This window comes from Entelurus aequoreus, linkage group LG26, assembly GCF_033978785.1.
Source record: "Entelurus aequoreus isolate RoL-2023_Sb linkage group LG26, RoL_Eaeq_v1.1, whole genome shotgun sequence".
NCBI classification, from domain to species: Eukaryota; Metazoa; Chordata; class Actinopteri; order Syngnathiformes; family Syngnathidae; genus Entelurus; species Entelurus aequoreus.
In genome coordinates this window covers 1,905,421-1,926,797 of record NC_084756.1, presented here as the reverse complement: position 1 = coordinate 1,926,797, position 21,377 = coordinate 1,905,421, and the positions used below count along the sequence as shown (strand labels likewise).

General features: G+C 40.7%; 1 protein-coding gene across 1 annotated transcript in view; it reads right to left on the bottom strand.

Moving 5' to 3' along the window:
• The window catches only part of LOC133643350 (plexin-A2-like), a 302,471-nt gene that overhangs the window by 193,363 nt on the left and 87,731 nt on the right, over window positions 1-21,377 (bottom strand). Inside the window, exon 4 of the mRNA XM_062037842.1 lies at window positions 17,580-17,714. Coding sequence (XP_061893826.1) covers window positions 17,580-17,714 — 135 coding nt within the window. The remainder of the gene's footprint in view (window positions 1-17,579; window positions 17,715-21,377) is intronic.

Here is a 21,377-nt window from a genome sequence, read left to right as displayed (position 1 = left end):
TCATATGGTGAAATAAATAAGATTGTCAATAAATTCGGAATGTTTATCATGGTTCTTCTTCTTTGTACTTTGTTAACACTTTGAGTTTGAACAGTTTCTTAAACTGGATCATATTAGTACATTGTTTGATGTATTTCCTAATCCATTCCGTAATTTAATTCCACATACTGATATACTAAAGCAGGCCCGGCCCTAACCAATCTGACGCCCTTGGCAAGATTTTAGGTGGCGCCCCCCCACATCGGCAGTGACGTGTATATACTCACAAGAAACCAAATAGCTTTGTCTTTGACCTTTTTTTTTTACTTAAAGAAAGCAAATTAACAATCAGAATAGTTAACAAGATTAAAAAAAATATGGATAAATAAATGAATACAAAAAATAAAAAATGAATATATGAAATACAATATTTTTTACATACATAAACAAAATAAAAGGTGTCAACAAGTTGCATAAAATAAATAAAAAATACAATATAAATAAGGCACTGCACAAAACAAGATATCAAACCAGTATGACTTTAACAACTATATTACAAAAAAAGAGGATCCTACAGAGTTCTCTATTTGTGCTTTTTAATATTGCATTAACTAGAATGACTTACAAATTACTGTACACCAGGGATTACTGTAATTACCAAACGTTACATTATTATTTTCCATAACAATTTAGCCCCCTCCACAATATTAACCCGACGTTAAAACAGAACTAGCTATTTATTGATTAGCAATTGCCGAATCATGTAACATTAGCTTAATGCTAAAAAGCCAGGTTACTATCACATTCTGTAACAGACAAATAATTTCATGTAGGCTAACGTTACCTACCTGCTACCTGTCTTTTTCTCGTTTCTCCTCCTCTTCTTATCTCTTTTTTCCTCCCTGGGCACCTGACAGTTTTGGCCGTTTTGACATCTTGTGTTGATTTTTTGATGTGGTAAGAGTCATGATACGGGAAGGGAGGGGGCGCACCGTTATCAACCATTAACTTTGAATTTAATGGCAGCAACACAATGCAAAAAAAGTTGGCACAGGGGCATTTTTACCACTGTGTTACATGGCCTTTCCTTTTAACAACACTCAGTAAACATTTGGGAACAGAGGAGACCAATTTTTTAAGCTTCTCAGGTGGAATTCTTTCCCATTCTTGCTTGATGTGCAGCTTAAGTTGTTCAACAGTCCGGGGTCTCCGTTGTGGTATTTTAGGCTTCATAATGCGCCACACATTTTCAATGGGAGACAGGTCTGGACTACAGGCAGGCCAGTCTAGTACCCGCACTCCTTTATTATGAAGCCACGCTGTTCTAACACGTGGCTTGTCATTGTCTTACTGAAATAAGCAGGGGCGTCCATGATTACGTTGCTTGGATGGCAACATACGTTGCTCCAAACCTGTATGTACCTTTCAGCATTAATGGTGCCTTCACAGATGTGGAAGTTACCCTTGCCTTGGGCACTAATACACCCCCATACCATCACAGGTGCTGGCTTTTCAACTTTACGTCTATACCTGTCCGAATGGTTCTTTTCCTCTTTGTTCCGAAGGACACGTCATTCTCTGAACCTTTTGATGATATTACGGACCGTAGATGGTGAAATCCCTACATTATAGCTGGTTGAGAAATGTTGTTCTTAAACAATTTGCTCACGGATTTGTTGACAAAGTGGTGACCCTCGCCCCATCCTTGTTTGTGAATGACTGAGCATTTCATGGAAGCTGCTTTTATACCCAATCATGGCACCCACCTGTTCCCAATTAGCCTGTTCACCTGTGGGCTTTTCCAAATAAGTGTTTGATGAGCATTCCTCAACTTTCTCAGTCTTTTTGACACTTGTGCCAGCTTTTTTGAAACATGTTGCAGGCATCAAATTCCAAATGAGCTAATTTTTGCAAAAAATAACCAAGTTTCTCAGTTTGAACGTTAAGTATCTTGTCTTTGCTGTCTATTCAATTGAATGTAGGTTGAAAATGATTTGCAAATACAGTAATTTTATTCTGTTTTTATTCACGATTTACACAACGTGCCAACTTCACTGGTGTTGGGTTTTGTATTATTGCTATTAAACAATGGCTTCCCAGCATACGTTGTTATGCTAACACACTCGATCATTTTATGGAGGCATTGGGAACATGTGACAAGTGGTTCAGGTTTCACACCAACATTCCATCATACGAAACATGATCTAGTGCTGCTTTCCAAACTAGCTATTTGTCGTCTTGCCAATCGCTCCATTACCAGCTGCGCCTCCGCTGGACACGCCCCCTCCCCGCCAACCGGACATCACCTTGCAAGTGGAAAGAAGATGAATGGTACTTTTGCTTCTCAGCCTCTCGTGTTTGAAGAGTGGGCATGAACACTCGATAGAAGAGGACACACCATCCGTGTTCGACAGGAAGACGGATGTCCCATCGAGCACCGGCTTCACCCTGAGATATTGCCCGGGAAAAGCCCCGAAGTGGTTTCCTGCCTTCTGTAGGGTTTCAAGATTTAGTTGTCATTTCACAGAACGCCAAGTGACACCAGGCGAGGTTCTTTCTGGAGATGATCAGCAGGCATAAGATGAGGGTTTTTTTTTCCCCCCAACAACTCGAGTTTCTGTCCCAAAATGGTGTTTTCTCACTCCCAAACACACCTACCCACTCTCCTCACTCTTCATCATCGTGCTAACCCTCGGCAGGAGACGGAGAAGCTCATTGTTATTCCGTGTAGGTCGGCAGAGCTCCCCTCCTCGTTCCGCCGCGTGCCTGTGTTGTTTGGCTCGCAGGGATCCGCAAATCTCTCATCTCTGGGATTCGCCGGAAAATGTGGGAAGTATCTGGGAGTGAGGCGCTCTCAGTGGGGATTCCGACGGGAACGCCAAGGAAGAAAGTGGGCGGTTGACTAAACTCGTGTGGGTTGTTCTAATGTTGACAGAGAACGTCTGGCCGAAGCCGGCTTGGCAGTCATCGCTGCATGGCTGTCTCCTCAACGGAAGCGTCGGCCTCCCCTCGTCAATGAGTGATGTCTTGTCTCTTCCAGGCCATCTCACGGCCTTGATTTGTTTCTGAAGACAGAGCCTGAGACAGTACTTCTCACTCTCCACACAACCTCGTTCTCTTCAAAACAGGGACGGCCAAACTTTTTCCACTGAGGGCCGCTCACTTAGAATCTCTCGAGCAGTGGCTCTCTTAGAGCAAGTACCACCTCAGAAAACACTTGGCTCTCCAAGTAACACCATAATGACCGACACTTGGCTGCACACGGACTGACGAGGACCAGAGGGCGGGCGCACATTACACCAGTTTTAAAGTCGCTTCAGGGTGGATTTTTAAGTTCTATTATTAGTTTTTAAATGTCTTAATGGCCTTGCGCCTTATTGTCTATCTCAATGTTTTTTAACCATTAGTGTGCCGTGAGATACAGTCTGGTGTGCCGTGGGAGATGATGTAATTTTAATAATTATTATTTGCAAACCAGTAATTATAGTCTGCAAATGATGTGTTGTTGTTGAGTGTCGGTGCTGTCTAGAGCTCGGCAGAGTAACCGTGTAATACTCTTCCATATCAGTAGGTGGCAGCTGGTAGCTAATTGCTTTGTAGCTGTCGGAAACAGTGGGAGGCAACGTGCAGGTAAAAAGGTGTCTAATGCTTAAACCAAAAATAAACAAAAGGTGAGTGCCCCTAAGAAAAGGCATTGAAGCTTAGGGAAGGCTATGCAAAACAAAACTAAAACTGAACTGGCTACAAAGTAAACAAAAACAGAATGCTGGACGACAGCAAAGACTTACTGTGGAGCAGAGATGCAAAAAACCCAAAATAAGTCAGGGCATGATGTGACAGGGGGTGACAGTACACCTACTTTGAGACAAGAGCTACACTATATTGCCGAAAGTATTTGGCCACCTGCCTTGATTCACATATGAACTTGAAGTGCCATCCCATTTCTAACCCACATGGTTTAATATGATGTCGGTCCACATTTTGCAGTTATTAAAGCTTCAACTCTTCTGGGAAGGCTGTCCACAAGGTAGCGGAGTGTGTTTATAGGAATCTTCCACCATTCTTCCAAAAGCGCATTGGTGAGGTCACACACTGATGTTGGTGGAGAAGGCCTGGCTCTCAGTCTCCGTTCTAATTCATCCCAAAGGTGTTCTATCGGGTTCAGGTCAGGACTCTGTGCAGGCCAGTCAAGTTCATCCACACCAGACTCAGTCATCCATGTCTTTATGGACCTTGCTTTGTGCACTGGTGCACAGTCATGTTAGAAGAAGAAGGGGACCGCTCCAAACTGTTCCCACAAGGTTGAGAGCATAGAATTGTCGAAAATGTTTTGGTATCCTGGAGCATTCAAAGTTAATTTCACTGGAACTAAAGGACCAAGCCCAACTCCTGAAAAACAACACCACTAGGACACCTGATTCTGATCATTTGGATGGGTGGCCAAATACTTTTGGCAATATAGTGTATATTGATGCATGGTTGGTTATGGTTTAAAGTCATACCCAACAATTGCGACAACGACTTTTTACTGTCAACTGAGTTTTGTTTTTTAACGATTTCTGCTGGTGGTGTGCCTCCGGATTTTTTCAATGCAAAAAATGTGCCTTGGCTCAAAAAAGGTTGAAAAACACTGATCTATCTGACCTGCTTTTACGCAGTGGTGGGCCATCAGGGCCAGCGAGGCCTTCTCTGCTGGCCTAACATAACCAGAAATCATGATCTTAATTAAAGATAAAATTATTTTTTTATTTACTTTCCTTAAATATCTAAAAGTATTCATATTCTCTGCATGTCTTATTGTACTCCTTCCAGTGCTGTTGTTTTTACTTTTAGTTTTTATCTAATCAGAATACAGCTGGCTTATGTTGCAATGCTGTATGAAATCTGCCTGGGGCCTTCAGAATGAACAATGCAGGCGTCTGTGCACTGTAAGTGAACGGGCACATACAGTCGATAGACAATTGCGATAACCAATCAGATCACGAGTTGTTTTCAGTAAGGCCTTCTAGCTGGCCCTGATATTTACGCGTCCTGTGATTGGATACTCATTTGGGAGTCCCAAGTGAGTGTCCAATCACAAGTTGTGAAAACAGGAAGTGGCACCGGAACCATACGAGCCATAGAAAGCCACAGAAAACTCACCGGTACATTAACCACGAAGATAAAGTGTTTGTCTTACACCTAGTAATCCACTGTGGACAGACGAAGCCAAGCAAAGCAGGTTTAGCGAGCAGTGAGCGCTCCCGCGAACAAAATACATTTTTATCAGGCAATCACATTTTGGCACAATACCGGCGGTGAAATGGTTTGCCCGCCACTTTCACACGAATCAACCGACTACGACGGTACCACTGGCTTATGCGGTGTCGAATGGGTGCTACAAATTGTGAGTTCAAATATATTATCTCCTTATTTTTTCATATTTCATTTGTTTTATACACTTCTTTTAATTTTGACAGTACCACATAAGATATGTTTTAATTTTTGATGCGGGTTTATTGAATGTTAAATGCGCCAAAAAATAGACCGTTTTGTCCACTGTTGAGGGGATTCAATGCAAGTAGTGTGCAAGTGTGTTTCAGTATAGTATCTCCAGTCGTGTCCATGTGGTGACATCAATTACGGTATTTTGAGAGGTGAAGTCGGACTAAGTAGGACATCACTGAAGGCCTAGGTGAGAAACGTACGGCCCGCCACCACTGCTGTTACGGATCCTGAGGTCCTTTGGCACCGGCCTTTTATTTTTAACAAATACCAGAACAAAGACCCAGGGTGAGGCGGCATTTAGCCACTATGGCCCCCACCTGTGGAAAATTAGTCTCAGGACTAAAGAGAGCATTGATAGTTTAAAAAAAAAAAAAAAGGCTAAAGACACACCTTTTTAATCAGGCTTTTTACTGATCACCTTTAACTCTGATGTTTTTTTAATTATGTATTGTGTTGTTTTCTATCTTAATTATTAATACCACTATTATTATTCTCTCAATATTATATTTTCATTAACTTATTTTTGTAATATTTATATATACATTTTTATATTTATTTGATCATATGTTTTATACTATTTTTAGATGGCGTAAATGTTTGTTATTCTCCAGTGTGGACGCCTTAAAGGTGGCGTTTTTCCTCAAATCCTCAGTGCCATGTTTTGTTTTTCTTTTATTATAGTCACCAGTGTGTGTGTGTGTGTGTGTGTTGTCTTCCCTTCTATTGTTTTTTAGTACAGCACTTTGTGTTTCCCACTTGCCTGTGTATGAAAATTGCTACATTATATGCATAGTAGGCCTATGTATTCAATAAAACAAGGCAGCGGTTTTATTTTAAAAAGTATATTTAATATGTTTGGCCACTATAACATTACACACAGTTTGAACAGCAACACTGTTTTACTATAGGAAAGTAAAACAATGTAATTTAATTAGGTGATTCTTTGGTGTACAACTACATGACACCCGCGTAGTACCACAGTTTGAGAATCACTGCTCTAGGTCAACTTCAGATCTGTCTACATAAAGATGTTTTTTATTTATTGTTTATGTTTTATACTTTTTTTGCTAAAGAAAACTGTTTTTTAAGGCAAAAAATTAAACATTTCAAAGTGGAATAGTTGATGTGAAGTAATTGTAGCCTTAAATAGGTAAATAATTCATAACATTGATATTGATTCATTATTATTTTTTGAGCAATGACAGTTTAAAACAATTCCACTAAAATACCTAGGCATCCAAAAGGGTTAAAAAAAAAAGAAAAAGTAATCGTTATTATTTACTATTTATTTACTTTCAACACTTCATTTCTAGATCAACTTTAGATCTATCTGTCGATTATACCAGGGGTGTCAAACTGGTTTTCATTGAGGGCCACATCGCAGTTATGGTTGCCCTCAGAGGGCCGCTTTTAACAATGAGTAATATATCAATATACATGTATATATATAATACATTAACAATATATTTTTTTACATAAGCTGCAAAAACAATTACCGTATTTTCCGCACCATAAGCCGCACCTAAAAACCACAATTTTTCTCAAAAGCAGACAGTGCGGCTAATAACCCGGTGCGCCTTATATATGGATTAATATTCATATTTATTTTCATAAAGTTTAGGTCTCGCAACTACGGTAAACAGCCGCCATCTTTTTTCCCCGTAAAAGAGGAAGCGCTTCTTCTTCTACGGTAAGCAACCGCCAAGGTGAGCACCCGCCCCCGTAGAAGAAGAAGCGCGCGGATATTACGTTTCATTTCATTTGTGTATTTCTGTAAAGACAACAAAATGTCTCCTACTAAGAGACACACGTACGAGGTTCCACTGACTTTTGATATTCCTGTGAACCGCACTGTGGATACAACGGGAACACGTACGGTGAATATTCGCACCACAGGGAATGAGAAGTCGTCCTACTGTGGTTCTAGCTTGCCATGCTAACGACCAGAAACTTCCACCCACGGTGATATTCAAAAGGAAGACCTTGCCAAAAGAGAACTTTCCAGCCGGCGTCATCATAAAAGCTACCTCGAAGGGATGGATGGATGAAGAAAAGATGAGCGAGTGGTTGATAGACGTTTACGCGAAGACACCGGGTGACTTTTTTCACGCAGCGCCGTTCCTGTTGATCTACGACTGCATGCGCGTCCACATCATCGATGGTGTCAAAAAACAAGTGAAGCACACCGAAGAAGAATAATTCGAGGGATTTGTGGATGAGTAATAACTTCAGAAAGTGAGCTTTAAATGTTTATTTTGTGTGTCGTGTGACATTAACGTTCGAGCAACATTGAGTTATTGATGTTGCTATTGCTCTGCACTATTTTGAGTGTTACTATTTTTGTGATTGCACATTTGCACATTACATTTTGGGAGTGAACAGAGTTGTTAGAACGCTGGTTTGTAATATATTATTAAAGTTTGACTGACCTATCTGACTGTTTTGTTGACATTCCCTTTAGCGTAGCGTAGGTGCGGCTAATAGCACGGGGCGGCTAATAGGTAAACAAAGTTTTGAAATATTCCGTTCATTAAACGTGCGGCTAATAACACGGGGCGCCTTATGGTGCGGAAAATACGGTATTACATTTTACTTTAAAAACTGGCAGCTTAGTCACCAGAATTTTACAGTAAAAGCAGTGGGTTTTTTTTACAGCATATAAAAAAAATTAATAAATGGAATGGAATGGAGAAACAATACCACTGTTTTTAGCAGTAAAAATTCAAGCAACAGAGCTGCCAGTTTCTTTGTTTTTACCGTTTAATCTTGTTGTTTTAATGTTTTTTTGTTTGTTTTTTAATGTTTTAGTGTCTTACTGTATATGGAAAAAAAGGACAAAAACCGAAAGTACCAAAGTGGATTTTACGGTAAAGAGTTATTTGGCGGAATTTAACCGTGAAATCTACTGTCAATTTTACAGTCTACAATTTGATTGATAATTTGTTTTGCAATCATAAGTCAAGCAGATATTTAAGTACAGTATTTATCATTATTTTAACAAAAAATATTTTTGGAATACATGATAATATAATTCAACATTGCGTGGAAGTCTGGGACAGTGCCGAGGGAGTGGCAGACTGGGGTGGTGGATCCCCTTTTCAAAAAGGGGGACCAGAGGGTGTGTGCTAATTACAGGGGTATCACACTACTCAGCATCCCTGGGAAAGTTTACGCCAAGGTACTGGAAAGGAGGGTCCGGCCGATAGTCAAACCTCAGATTCAAGAGGAGTAATGTGGATTCCGTCCTGGTCGTGGAACAACTGACCAGCTCTTTACTCTTGCGGGAATCCTGGAGAAGGCCTGGGAGTATGCCTGTCCAGTCTACATGTGCTTTGTGGATTTGGAGAAGGCGTATGACCGGGTTCCCCGGGAGATCTTGTGGGAGGTGCTGAGGGAGTACGGAGTGAGGGGAACCCTGCTGAGGGCCATCCAATCTATGTACAACCAAAGCGAGAGTTGTGTCCGGGTGCTTGGATGTAAGTCGGATCCGTTTCCAGTGGGGGTTGGTCTCCGCCAGGGCTGCGCTCTGTCACCTATCCTGTTTGTGATTTTCATGGACAGGATTTCTAGGCAGAGTTGTGGCCATGGCGGAGAGGGTTTACGTCTCGGGGGGCTAAAGGTTGTGTCACTGCTGTTTGCAGATGATGTGGTCCTGATGGCACCTTCGGTTCGTGACCTTCAGCTCTCACTGGATCGGTTCGCAGCCGAGTGTTCAGCGGCTGGAATGAGGATCAGCATCTCCAAATCTGAGGCCATGGTTCTTAGCAGGAAACCGATGGTTTGTACAGTCCAGGTAGAGAATGAGACTCTGTCCCAGGTGGAGGAGTTTAAGAATCTCCGGGTTTTGTTCACGAGTGAGGGAAAGATGGAGAAGGAAATCAGCCGGAGAATCGGAGCAGCTGGGGCAGTATTGCAGTTTCTCTGCCGCCCTGTTGTGACAAAACGAGAGCTGAGCCAGAAGGCAAAGCTCTCGGTCTACCGAGCTATCTACATTCCTACTCTCACCTATGGTCATGAAGTGTGGGTCATGACCGAAAGAATAAGATCGCGGATACAAGCGGCCGAAATGAGTTTCCTCAGAAGGGTGGCTGGTATCTCCCTTAGAGATAGTGTGAGAAGTTCAGTCACCCGAGAGAGACTCGGAGTAGAGCCGCTGCTCCTTCGCTTGGAAAGGTACCAGCTTAGGTGGTTCGGGCATCTCGTGCGGATGCCTTACGAGCGTCTCCCTAGGGAGGTCCTCGTTGCACGTCCCACTGGGAGGAGACCCCGCGGCAGGCCAAGGACAAGATGAGGGGATTACATCTCCTCTCTGGCCTGGGAACGCTTCGGGATTCCCCAGGAGGAAGTTGCTAATGTTGCTCTGGAGAGAGAAGTCTGGGGGTCTCTGCTGGAGCTGTTGTCCCCGCGACCCGATTCCGGATAAGCGGTTGAAGATGGATGGATGGATGATAATATAATATTTTGATTTTGATAATATAGACTTTTAAAATATATGCAATTGCATGCAGTACATGATTTTTAATGTCAAAGGGGAAAGAACAAATATATTTAGTAAGAAAAGATTAAGCATTTTATTAACACAAATTATTTCCAGGCTTTCGCAGGCCACATAAAATATTGTGGCAGGCCAGAATTGAGGATTATACTATTTAAAAATATATATATATATCTTTGTATTTCTTAGTTTTTCTGCCCTTTATGTTATAGAACATGTTTTTTATGGCAAATACACATAATATGCAATATTTCCCCCAAAAAAATATGTCAAAGTGGAATATTTGATGTCAAATAATTGAATCCTTTCATAGAGTAATAATTTATAACAACATTGATTTTGATTCATTATTATTGTTTAAGCAATGGCAGTTTAAAAACAATCCCACTAAAATACCTAGGCATCCAAACGGGTAAAAAAAAAAGTAATCGTTATTAATTAGTATTTATTTACTTTAAACACTTTTTCGAGATCAATTTAAGATTATCTTTCGATTATACTATTTAAAAAAAAAACATGTCTTTTGTTTCTTAGGGGTTTTTTGCCCTTTAAGTTATGGAAAATGTTGTGTTTTTATGTTTTTAAAATATGCAATTTTTGCCCCCAAAAATATGTCAAAGTGGAATATTTGATGTCAAGTAATTGAAGCCTTTCAGAGGAATAATAATTTATAACAACATTGATTTTGATTCATTATTATTTTTTGAGCACTTAGTTTCAAATAAAAACACATATTTGTGTTGTTAGTCAACATTGCACATTTATCTCACTACATTTCACCATTATGCTCTTTTATTCCACTTTTTTTTGTTAAAGTGTTTTTAGAATGTGCCGCGGGACATAAAAAAAAATAACCGTGTGCCACACTTTGGACACTTCTGCTCTAAACGCTTCTCCACGAGCATTCTCTTCAGCCTGTGAAACTGGGGCTTGAAGCGCCACCGCACTGTTAGAGACTCTTTATGGAACTTAATCCTGTTTCTCGTCGCCATTTAGCCACCAAATAATCACTTGATGGCAGCGGAAAAGTGATTTCGGCCGCTCGCGCTTATCTCCAGCGAGTGCAGGGAATATCCGATATCCAACGACAACGCGCTCTCGTGTGATGGTGGGCCAAGCGGGGAAAAGTCAAAGGCTGTTCTATTGGAGGTGTGTGCGTGCGCTGCGTACAAAAGATGCGAGCACTCTAAGTCGATTCGCATGGATAAGTAATTAGAGCAGCCGCCCATCCCTCCACACAGCCTGCATCTTGAACACTTCTTCTGCACGCCGTGCATCTTCCCATCGTAAACAAACGGAAGGAATTCACAGTTTTTTTGTAGACGGCGAGCTCCATGCTGACCGCCAGACACGCTTTTGAAGGATGTTCCAAAGGCTGTAGTTGAAAGCAATGACTGATGATTAGCGAAACCCAAATATAATGAATACCAATAATTAATTCACTTCACAATATGGTGGTGAGCTGCATTTGTAGCTACAGCAGCCCTGGGGTAGACCACAGGGATTTGAGCACGCTTTGAGGAAAAAAAGAGGACATTTTGATCAGCACAACGTGCTGCCAAGCTAAACACGAAAAATCAAGACTATGTATCCTGCAACCGGATGGATTTCTGCCACGTTGTGGACAATGTGAGTAAATCCATCAATGACCCTAGACTGTACTTAAAAATTGTAGCACAGCGTTCACTTATATGGCAGAATCCAAACAACCTTACCTAGTCATGGTGCAAAAAATAAAAAATAAATAAATTCCAGCTAGCATAAAAGTCAACACACATAACACAACCTGCCCACAGAACTGTGTGGGTATTATAAAAAAACATCCAAACCCATTTAAATCCATTACAAAGCATTATGGGAAAATGTAAAACACTCTCCTCACACTTATCCATGTTTGGCTCATTTTAGTAGCTTGATATTTCTAAATGAATAACAAAACTTTAAGAACGTTGTCACAGAAGTAAACAAGGTAGGAGTCGAGCTTTTACATAAAGTGGGTTCTCACTTCTCTGTGAAGCACTTTGAGTGTCTAGAAAAGCGCTATATAAATCTATCCATTCATCCATTTTGTCCCTTCTTGGGGGTTGCGGGGGGTGCTGGAGTCTATCTCATCCATAATTATATTATTATTAATATTATTATTATTATTACTCCTAATATCCTTATTATATATCCATTATATTAATTATATATCCATTACATTACTATATGTACACAAACACACCTCCCAAGTGGTGGAACAAGGGGATGGGTCAAATGCAGGGAGTAATTTCACCACACCTAGTGTGTGTGTGACTATCAGTGGTACTTTAACTTTAACATATACATAGTATACATATACATATAAACATATACATATATGCGTATTAGGGCTAGGCGATATGGTCTTTTATTAATATCTCAATATTGTTAGGCCATGTCACGATACACGATATATATCTCGATATGTTGCCTTAGCCTTGAATGAACACTTGATGCATATAATCACAGCAGTATGATGATTCTATGTGTCTACATTAAAACATTCTTCTTCACACTGCATTAATATATGCTCATTTTAAACTTTCATGCAGAGAGGGAAATCACAACTAAGTCAATTTACCAAAACTGTATTTATTAAACAGTTATTAAGCAGTGGCACAAACATTCATGTAATTTCAAAACAGAAAGTGCAAGATTGTCAGAGACATTTTAAAACAAGCTATTAGTGCACTTTTGTGCATGATGTCACTAAGATGACTTATCAAAACAACACTAAATTAAAGTGCACTTTTTGTACAGAATGCCACTACAATATTTTAAAACAAATAAAGTGCACTTTTGTGCATGATGTCAGACAATATATTTCAAAAACTGTAAAAAAAAAAAAGAGCTACATAATAGGAAATCAAATAGTGTATGTCATTCACTATGTGGTAGGTTCCTGCGGACGTTATCTCCTTCTGTTGTTGACTATTTTTTGTTGATGTGGAAATGGAAGACGCCAGGCTCAATTGGGTCAGTGGTGGTTGCTTGGGCATTTTGTTAGGTGTGGGACCGGCCAGAGATGTTGACATGCGGAGTTTCAAGCACTCTTCATTCTCTAGTGGGTGACTTTTCAAATGATGCTAAAAGTGCTGCTACTTTTTGTAGCAAGGCTTTTGCCGCATACTTGACATATTACGGTTGTCTGATCAACATCTTCTCGCTTGAAGCCAAACCACCATCAGACGATGGATCCCATGCTGTTTTTCTTGGGAAAAAATTATTCTTCCTTCATTTGTTACCAGATTCACACCTTCTTTCTCTCTCTCGTATTACCACTCGCACGGCTCCGTTAGCACCACCTGCTACCAGGTTACCAATGCCTCAACCTCTCTGCTCCGCGAGGGCGTATGACTTTGCACGCGTGACAGTATGTGACATATGTAAAAAGGTGCGCTTGTGTATGACTCTGTGAGAAGGAGAGACCAGAAAGAGTGAGTAGAGCCTGTAGTGTAATGCCCGCAGCTAAAAGCAACTGCGTGAGAACGTATACTCGAATACTCACGATATAGTCATTTTCTATATCGCACAGAGACAAACTCGCGATATATCGAGTATATTCCATATATCGTCCAGCCTTAATGCGTATACATATAAACAAATACATATATAGATATATAAAAATATATGTATATATACATACACACACACACACACATATATATATATATATATATATATATATATATGTATATATATATATATATATATATATATATATATATATATATATATATATATATATATATATATATATATATATATATATATATATATATATATATATATATATATATATATACAAATATATATACATATATACAGAGTATATATACATACACACATACAGTTGTGGTCAATAGTTTACATACACTTGTAAAGAACATAATGTCATGGCTGTTTCCAATAATTTCCACAACTCTTATTTTTTTGTGATAGAGTGATTGGAGCACATACTTGTTGGTCACAAAAAAAATTCATGAAGTTTGGTTCTTTTATGAATTTATTATGGGTCTACTGAAAATGTGACCAAATCTGCTGGGTGAAAAGTATACATACAGCAATGTTAATATTTGCTTACATGTCCCTTGGCAAGTTTCACTGCAATAAGGCGCTTTTGGTAGTCATCCACAAGCTTCTGCTTGAATTTTTGACCACTCTTCTTGACAAATTTGGTGCAGTTCAGCTAAATTTGTTGGTTTTCTGACATGGACTTGTTTCTTCAGCATTTTCCACACGTTTAAGTCAGGACTTTGGGAAGGCCATTCTAAAACCTTAATTCTAACCTGATATAGCCATTCCTTTACCACTTTTGACGTGTGTTAGGGGTCATTGTCCTGTTGGAACACTCAACTGCGTCCAAGACCCAACCTCCGGGCTGATGATTTTAGGTTGTCCTGAAGAATTTGGAGGTAATCCTCCTTTTTCATTGTCTCATTTACTATCTGTAAAGCACCAGTTCCACTGGCAGCAAAACAGGCCAAGAGCGTAATACTACCACCACCATGCTTGACGGTAGGCATGGCTTTCCTGGGACTAAAGGCCTCACCTTTTTACCTCCAAACATATTGCTAGGTATTGTGGCCGAACAGCTCAATTTTTGTTTCATCTGACCACAGAACTTTCCTCCAGAAGGTCTCATCTTTGCCCATGTGATGTCAGATGAAACAAAAAAACATGACACAAGTCCATGCCAGAAAACCAACAAATTTAGCTGAACTGCACCAAATTTGTCAAGAGGAGTGGTCAAAAATTCCTTGCCAGAAGCTTGTGGATGGCTACCAAAAGCACCTTATTGCAGTGAAACTTGCCAAGGGACATGTAATCTAATATTAATTGCTGTATGTATACTTTTGACCCAGCAGATTTGTTCACATTTTCAATAGAACCATAATAAAATCATAAAAGAACCAAACTTCATGAATGTTTTGTGTGACAAACAATTGTGTGCTCCAATCACTCTATCACAAAAAATAAGAGTTGTAGAAATTATTAGAAACTCAAGTATATATATGTAAACTTTTGACCACGACTGTAAATCTAATCCATCATTATTATTATTATTATTACTCATAATATCCTAATTATATATCCATTATATGACCTATGTATCCATTACAATATTTATAATATGTACACAAACATATACATACATACATATATATATATATATATATATATATATATATATATATATATATATATATATATATATATATATATATATATATATATATATATATATATATATACATATATATATATATATATATATATATATATATATATATACACATACATACATATACATATATATACACATACATTTACACACACACACATATATATATATATATATATATATATATATATATATATATATATATATATATATATATATATATATATATATATATATATATATATATATATATATATATATATATATAAATATATATACACTACCGTTCAAAAGTTTGGGGTCACCCAAACAATTTTGTGGAATAGCCTTCATTTCTAAGAACAAGAATAGACTGTCGAGTTTCAGATGAAAGTTCTCTTTTTCTGGCCATTTTGAGCGTTTAATTGACCCCACAAATGTGATGCTCCAGAAACTCAATCTGCTCAAAGGAAGGTCAGTTTTGTAGCTTCTGTAACGAGCTAAACTGTTTTCAGATGTGTGAACATGATTGCACAAGGGTTTTCTAATCATCAATTAGCCTTCTGAGCCAATGAGCAAACACATTGTACCATTAGAACACTGGAGTGATAGTTGCTGGAAATGGGCCTCTATACACCTATGTAGATATTGCACCAAAAACCAGACACTTGCAGCTAGAATAGTCATTTACCACATTAGCAATGTATAGAGTGTATTTCTTTAAAGTTAAGACTAGTTTAAAGTTATCTTCATTGAAAAGTACAGTGCTTTTCCTTCAAAAATAAGGACATTTCAATGTGACCCCAAACTTTTGAACGGTAGTGTACATACATACATACATACATACATACATACATACATACATACATACATATATATATATATATATATATATATATATATATATATATATATATATATATATATATATATATATATATATATATATATATATATATATATATATATATACATACACAAAACAGAATAGTTGTACAGGTAAATAAAAACAGAATACAATGATTTGCAAATCCTTTTGAACCTGTATTAAATGACTGCAAAGACAAGATATTTAATGTTCGAACTGGTAAATTTTGTTATTTTTTGCAAATATTAGCTCATTTGGAATTTGATGCCTGCAACATGTTTCAAAAAAGCTGGCAAAAGTGGCAAAAAAGATTGAGAAAGTTGAGGAATGCTCATCAAACACTTATTTGGAACATCCCACAGGTGAACAGGCTAATGGGAACAGGTGGGTGCCATGATTGGGTATTAAAGCAGCTTCCATGAAATGCTCAGTCATTCACAAACAAGGATGGGGCAAGGGTCACCTCCTTGAGAACAAATGCGTGAGCAAACTGTCCAACAGTTTTAAGAACAACATTTCTCAAAGAGCTATTGCAAGGAATTTAGGAATTTCACCATCTACGGTCCGTAATATCATCAAAAGGTTCAAAGAATCTGAAGAAAACCGAAACCAACATTGAATGCCTGTGACCTTCGATCCCTCAAGCGGTACTGCATCAAAAAGCGACATCAATGTGTAAAAGATATCACCACATGGGCTCAGGAACACTTCAAAAAACCACTGTCAGTAACTACAGTTGGTCGCTACATCTGTAAGTGCAAGTTAAAACTCTTACTATGCAAAGTCAAAGCCAGTTATCAACAACACCCAGAAACGCCGCCGGCTTCGCTGGGCCCGAGCTCATCAACGATGGACTGATGCAAAGTGGAAACGTGTTCTGCGGTCTGATGAGTTCACATTTCAAATTATTGTTGGTAACTGTGGACGTCTGGACCAAAGACATGCAGTCGTCTTTCGGCCCCTGGCCCAAAATTTTTAGCCCAATGTGGCCCCAAGTCAAAAAGTGTGGGCACCCCTGCTCCAGAACTACAACTTATTGGTAACTAACAGTGTTGGGATTGTAATCATCCAAATTTGATTAGCAGCAAAGTAGACAGTCGTCAACGTTCCTGGAAATCAGCATGCCTGAGACTACCACCCGTCCATACAGCATTGTGAGTGGTACTGAGAGCAAGGAGTTGAAGTCTCTTGCTCAAGGACACAACAGAAATGACTAGCATGGTGGACGCTGGATTTACACCAGCAACCATTAAGTCAAAAAAAGCCTTTTGTCACATTCTCTTTCCTCATTAGTTTAACGGCACTTGAGTAACAGGGAGAGAAACCGTGAGTTTGCGGAGTCAGCAGGTAGTTCCTGTCGTATCAAAATCATGTGATAATTGTCTTCTGCGGTTGGTTCAAGTACACACATTCAACACTTGAACGCCTCATTCAATATCCAAATGGCCCCTCACAGACGCGTGGCAAGGACACCTTGGACTCAAGTCCAAAGGTTTCCAGATGTTTTTATGCCATTCCCTACATCCACTTCCACGGCACCAGCGCCATGGGACACATGCCCGTACCTGATTGTCGGACATGACGTAGAGAGAGTTCTTGTCCAGGGAGAAAGCCATATCCCGGAGGACGGGGCTGTTGTCCTTGACCACGGTCACCGTCTCGTACAGCACTCCCCCATCCAGCGGGCCGTCCACTCGGATCTGTGAAGGAATAAAAACACATGAGGGTTTACATCTGCCAATATAGGAACTAGAACCCAGGTGTCAAACTCAAGGCTAGGGAGACAAATTTGATTTAAAATGGCCCGCCAAGTCATTTTTTATGCGGCTTATTGCATCAGTTTATGTGGCCCGCAGCTTTATTTATGCGGCCCGCCACTATATTTAAAGTGGCCCGCCAAGTAATTTTATGTTGCCCGCCACTTCATTTTATGTTGCCTACTGCATCATTTTATGTGGTCAACCGCGTAATTTACAGTGGCTTGCCAATTTTCACATTATTTTACGTGGCTTGCCAAATTGTTTTATGTAGCCCACCACACCTTTTTATGAGGTCCATCCATCCATCCATCCATCTTCTTCCGCTTATCCGAGGTCGGGTCGTGGGGGCAGCAGCCTAGGCAGGGAAGCCCAGATTTCCCTCTCCCCAGCCACTTCGTCCAGCTCTTCCCGGGGGATCCCGAGGCATTCCCAGGCCATAGTCTTCCCAACGTGTCCTGGGTCTTCCCCGTGGCCTCCTACCGGTCGGAGGTGCCCTAAACACCTCCCTAGGGAGGCGTTCGGGTGGCATCCTGACCAGATGCCCGAACCACCTCATCTGGCTCCTCTCGATGTGGAGGAGCAGCGGCTTTACTTTGAGCTCCTCCCGGATGGCAGAGCTTCTCACCCTATCTCTAAAGGAGAGCCCCGCACCCGGCGAGGAAACTCATTTCAGCCGCTTGTACCCGTAATCTTGTCCTTTCGGTCATAACCCAAAGCTCATGACCATAGGTGAGGATGGGAACTTAGATCGACCGGTAAACTGAGAGCTTTGCCTTCCGGCTCAGCTCCTTCTTCACCACAACGGATCGATACAGCGTCCGCATTACTGAAGACGCCGCACCGATCCACCTGTCGATCTCACGATCCACTCTTCCCTCACTCGTGAACAAGACTCAGAGGTACTTGAACTCCTCCACTTGGGGCAGGGTCTCCTCCCCAACCCAGAGATGGCACTCCACCCTTTTCTGGGCGAGAACCATGGACTCTGACTTTTAGGTAAGCAGAGATCTAATCCTGCAGCCATCAAACCGGATCCCCTCAACGCCCTGACTGCGCCTAGAAATTCTGTCCATAAAAGTTATGAACAGAATCGGTGAGCTCTTCCCGTTATCAATTAAAAAAAAAAAAGAAAGAAAAAAGTGAAACCCCAGAGTGCTCCCAACCCTCACTGGAAACATGTCCGACTTACTGCCGGCAATGCGGACCAAGCTCTGACACTGATCGTACAGGGAGCGGACCGCCACAATCAGACAGTCCGATACCCCATACTCTCTGAACACTCCCCACAGGACTTCCCGAGGGACACGGTCGAATGCCTTCTCCAAGTCCACAAAGCACATGTAGACTGGTTGGGAAAACTCCCATGCACCCTCAAGGACCCTGCCGAGAGTATAGAGCTGGTCCACGACCAGGACGAAAACAGCACTGTTCTTCCTGAATCCAAGGTTCGACTATTCGGCGTAGCCTCCTCTCCAGTACATCTGAATAGACCTTACTGAGAAGGCTGAGGAGTGTGATCCCTCGATAGTTGGAACACACCCTCCAGTTCCCCTTCTTAAAGAGAGGAACCACCACCCCGGTCTGCCAATCCAGAGGTACCGCCCCCGATGTCCACACGATGTTGCAGAGTCTTGTCAACCAAGACAGCCCCACAGCATCCAGAGCCTTAAGGAACTCCGGGCGGATCTCACTGAGGAGCTTTTAACCACCTCACGACCTCAGCCCCAGAAATAGAAAAACCCACCACAGACTCCCCAGGAACTGCTTTATGAGGTCCTCCCGTGTTATTTTACGTGGCTTGCCGTTTTATTTTATGTTGCCTGACACATCATTTAATGTGGTCTGCCGCATAATGTAAAAGTGACCCGCCGCATCATTTAAAGTGTCCCACTGCGTCATTTAAAGTGCCCCAACGCATCATTTAATGTGGCCTGTTCCATCATTTTATGTTGCCTGCCAAGTCATTTTATGTGGTCCACCGTATCATTTAAATTGGTCCACAGTCATTTTAACTCGTTCGCCAAAACATTTTGTGGTCCTGCCTCTTTCAATCATCACTTAAAGTGACCTGCTACATTTTTTAAGGGACCTGTCGAGTCATTTTACGTGGCCCGCCATATCATTTTAGGTTTTATTTTATGTTGCCCACCGAATCACTGTGTGGTTCACCGCTTTATTTAAAGTAGCTCAAGTCATTTTACGTGGCCCGCTGGATCATTTTACGTGGCCTGACAAGTTATTTTATGTGGTCCACCGCATAATTTTATGTGGCCTGCCACATCATTCAATGTGGCCTGTCCCATCATTTTATGTTGCCAGTTGCATTATTTTATGTGGGCCGCCGATTTATTTATGTGGCCCGCCACATTCTTTTTTGTTGCCCGCCGCCTCATTTTATGTTGCCCGCCAAGTAATTTTATGTGGTCCACCCTGTCATTTAAATTGGCCCGCAAAATCCTTTTACCTGGTCCGCCAAAATATTTTGTGGTCCTGCCACTTTCAATCATTTAAAGTGATCCGCTATATCATTTAAGGGACCTGTCACATTATTTTATGTGGCCCACTACATTAATTTAAATGGACTGCCACTTCATTTTATGTTGCCTGCCAGGTCATTCATTATGTGGGGTCCTGCCGCACTAATTTGATGTTGCCTGCCACATCATTTTAGGTGGTCCTCCCGTGTTATTTTACGTTTCAATTTATGTTGCCCGCCAAATCACTGTGTGGTTCATTTAGTGTAGCACAAGTCATTTTGTGTGGCCCGCTGCATCATTTTATGTGGCCCGACGCGTTATTTTATGTTGCCTGCCAAGTCATTTTATGTTGCCCGCCGTTTCATTTTATGTGGTCCACCGCAAAATGAGGTGGCTCGCCACATAATTTTGTGTGGCCTGTCGCATTATTTTACATGGCTTGCCACATTATTTTATGTTGCTCACTGCATCATTTAATGTGGCCCGACGCGTTATTTTATGTTGCCTGCCAAGTCATTTTATGTTGCCCGCCGTTTCATTTTATGTGGTCCACCGCAAAATGAGGTGGCTCGCCACATAATTTTGTGTGGCCTGTCGCATTATTTTACATGGCTTGCCACATTATTTTATGTTGCTCACTGCATCATTTAATGAGGTCCTCCCGTGTTATTTTATGTGGCTCGTCGCATCATTTTATGTTGCCCGACGCGTTATTTTATGTGGCCTGATACGTAATTTTTTGTGGCCCGCCGCAAAATTTTATGGTGACCCGCCACATCATTTAAAATGGCCCGCCACATCATTTGGTTTGGTCTGTCCCATCATTTTACGTGGCCCGCCACATTATTTTTTGTTGCCCGCCATATAAAAAAAAATGGCCCCCCAAGTCATTTTATGTGGTCCTGCTGCATTATTTAAAGTGACATCCATCGTGTCATTTAAAGTGGCCAAGTCCACCAAGTCATTTTACATGGTCTGTCAAAACATTTTGTGGTCCTGCCGTTTTGAAACTATGTGGTCCACAGTGTCATTTAGAGTGACCCACTACATAATTTAAGTGGCCTGCCACATCCTTTTTTGTTGCCCGTCAAATAATTGTATTTTTTTACATGGTCCGAATTACAGT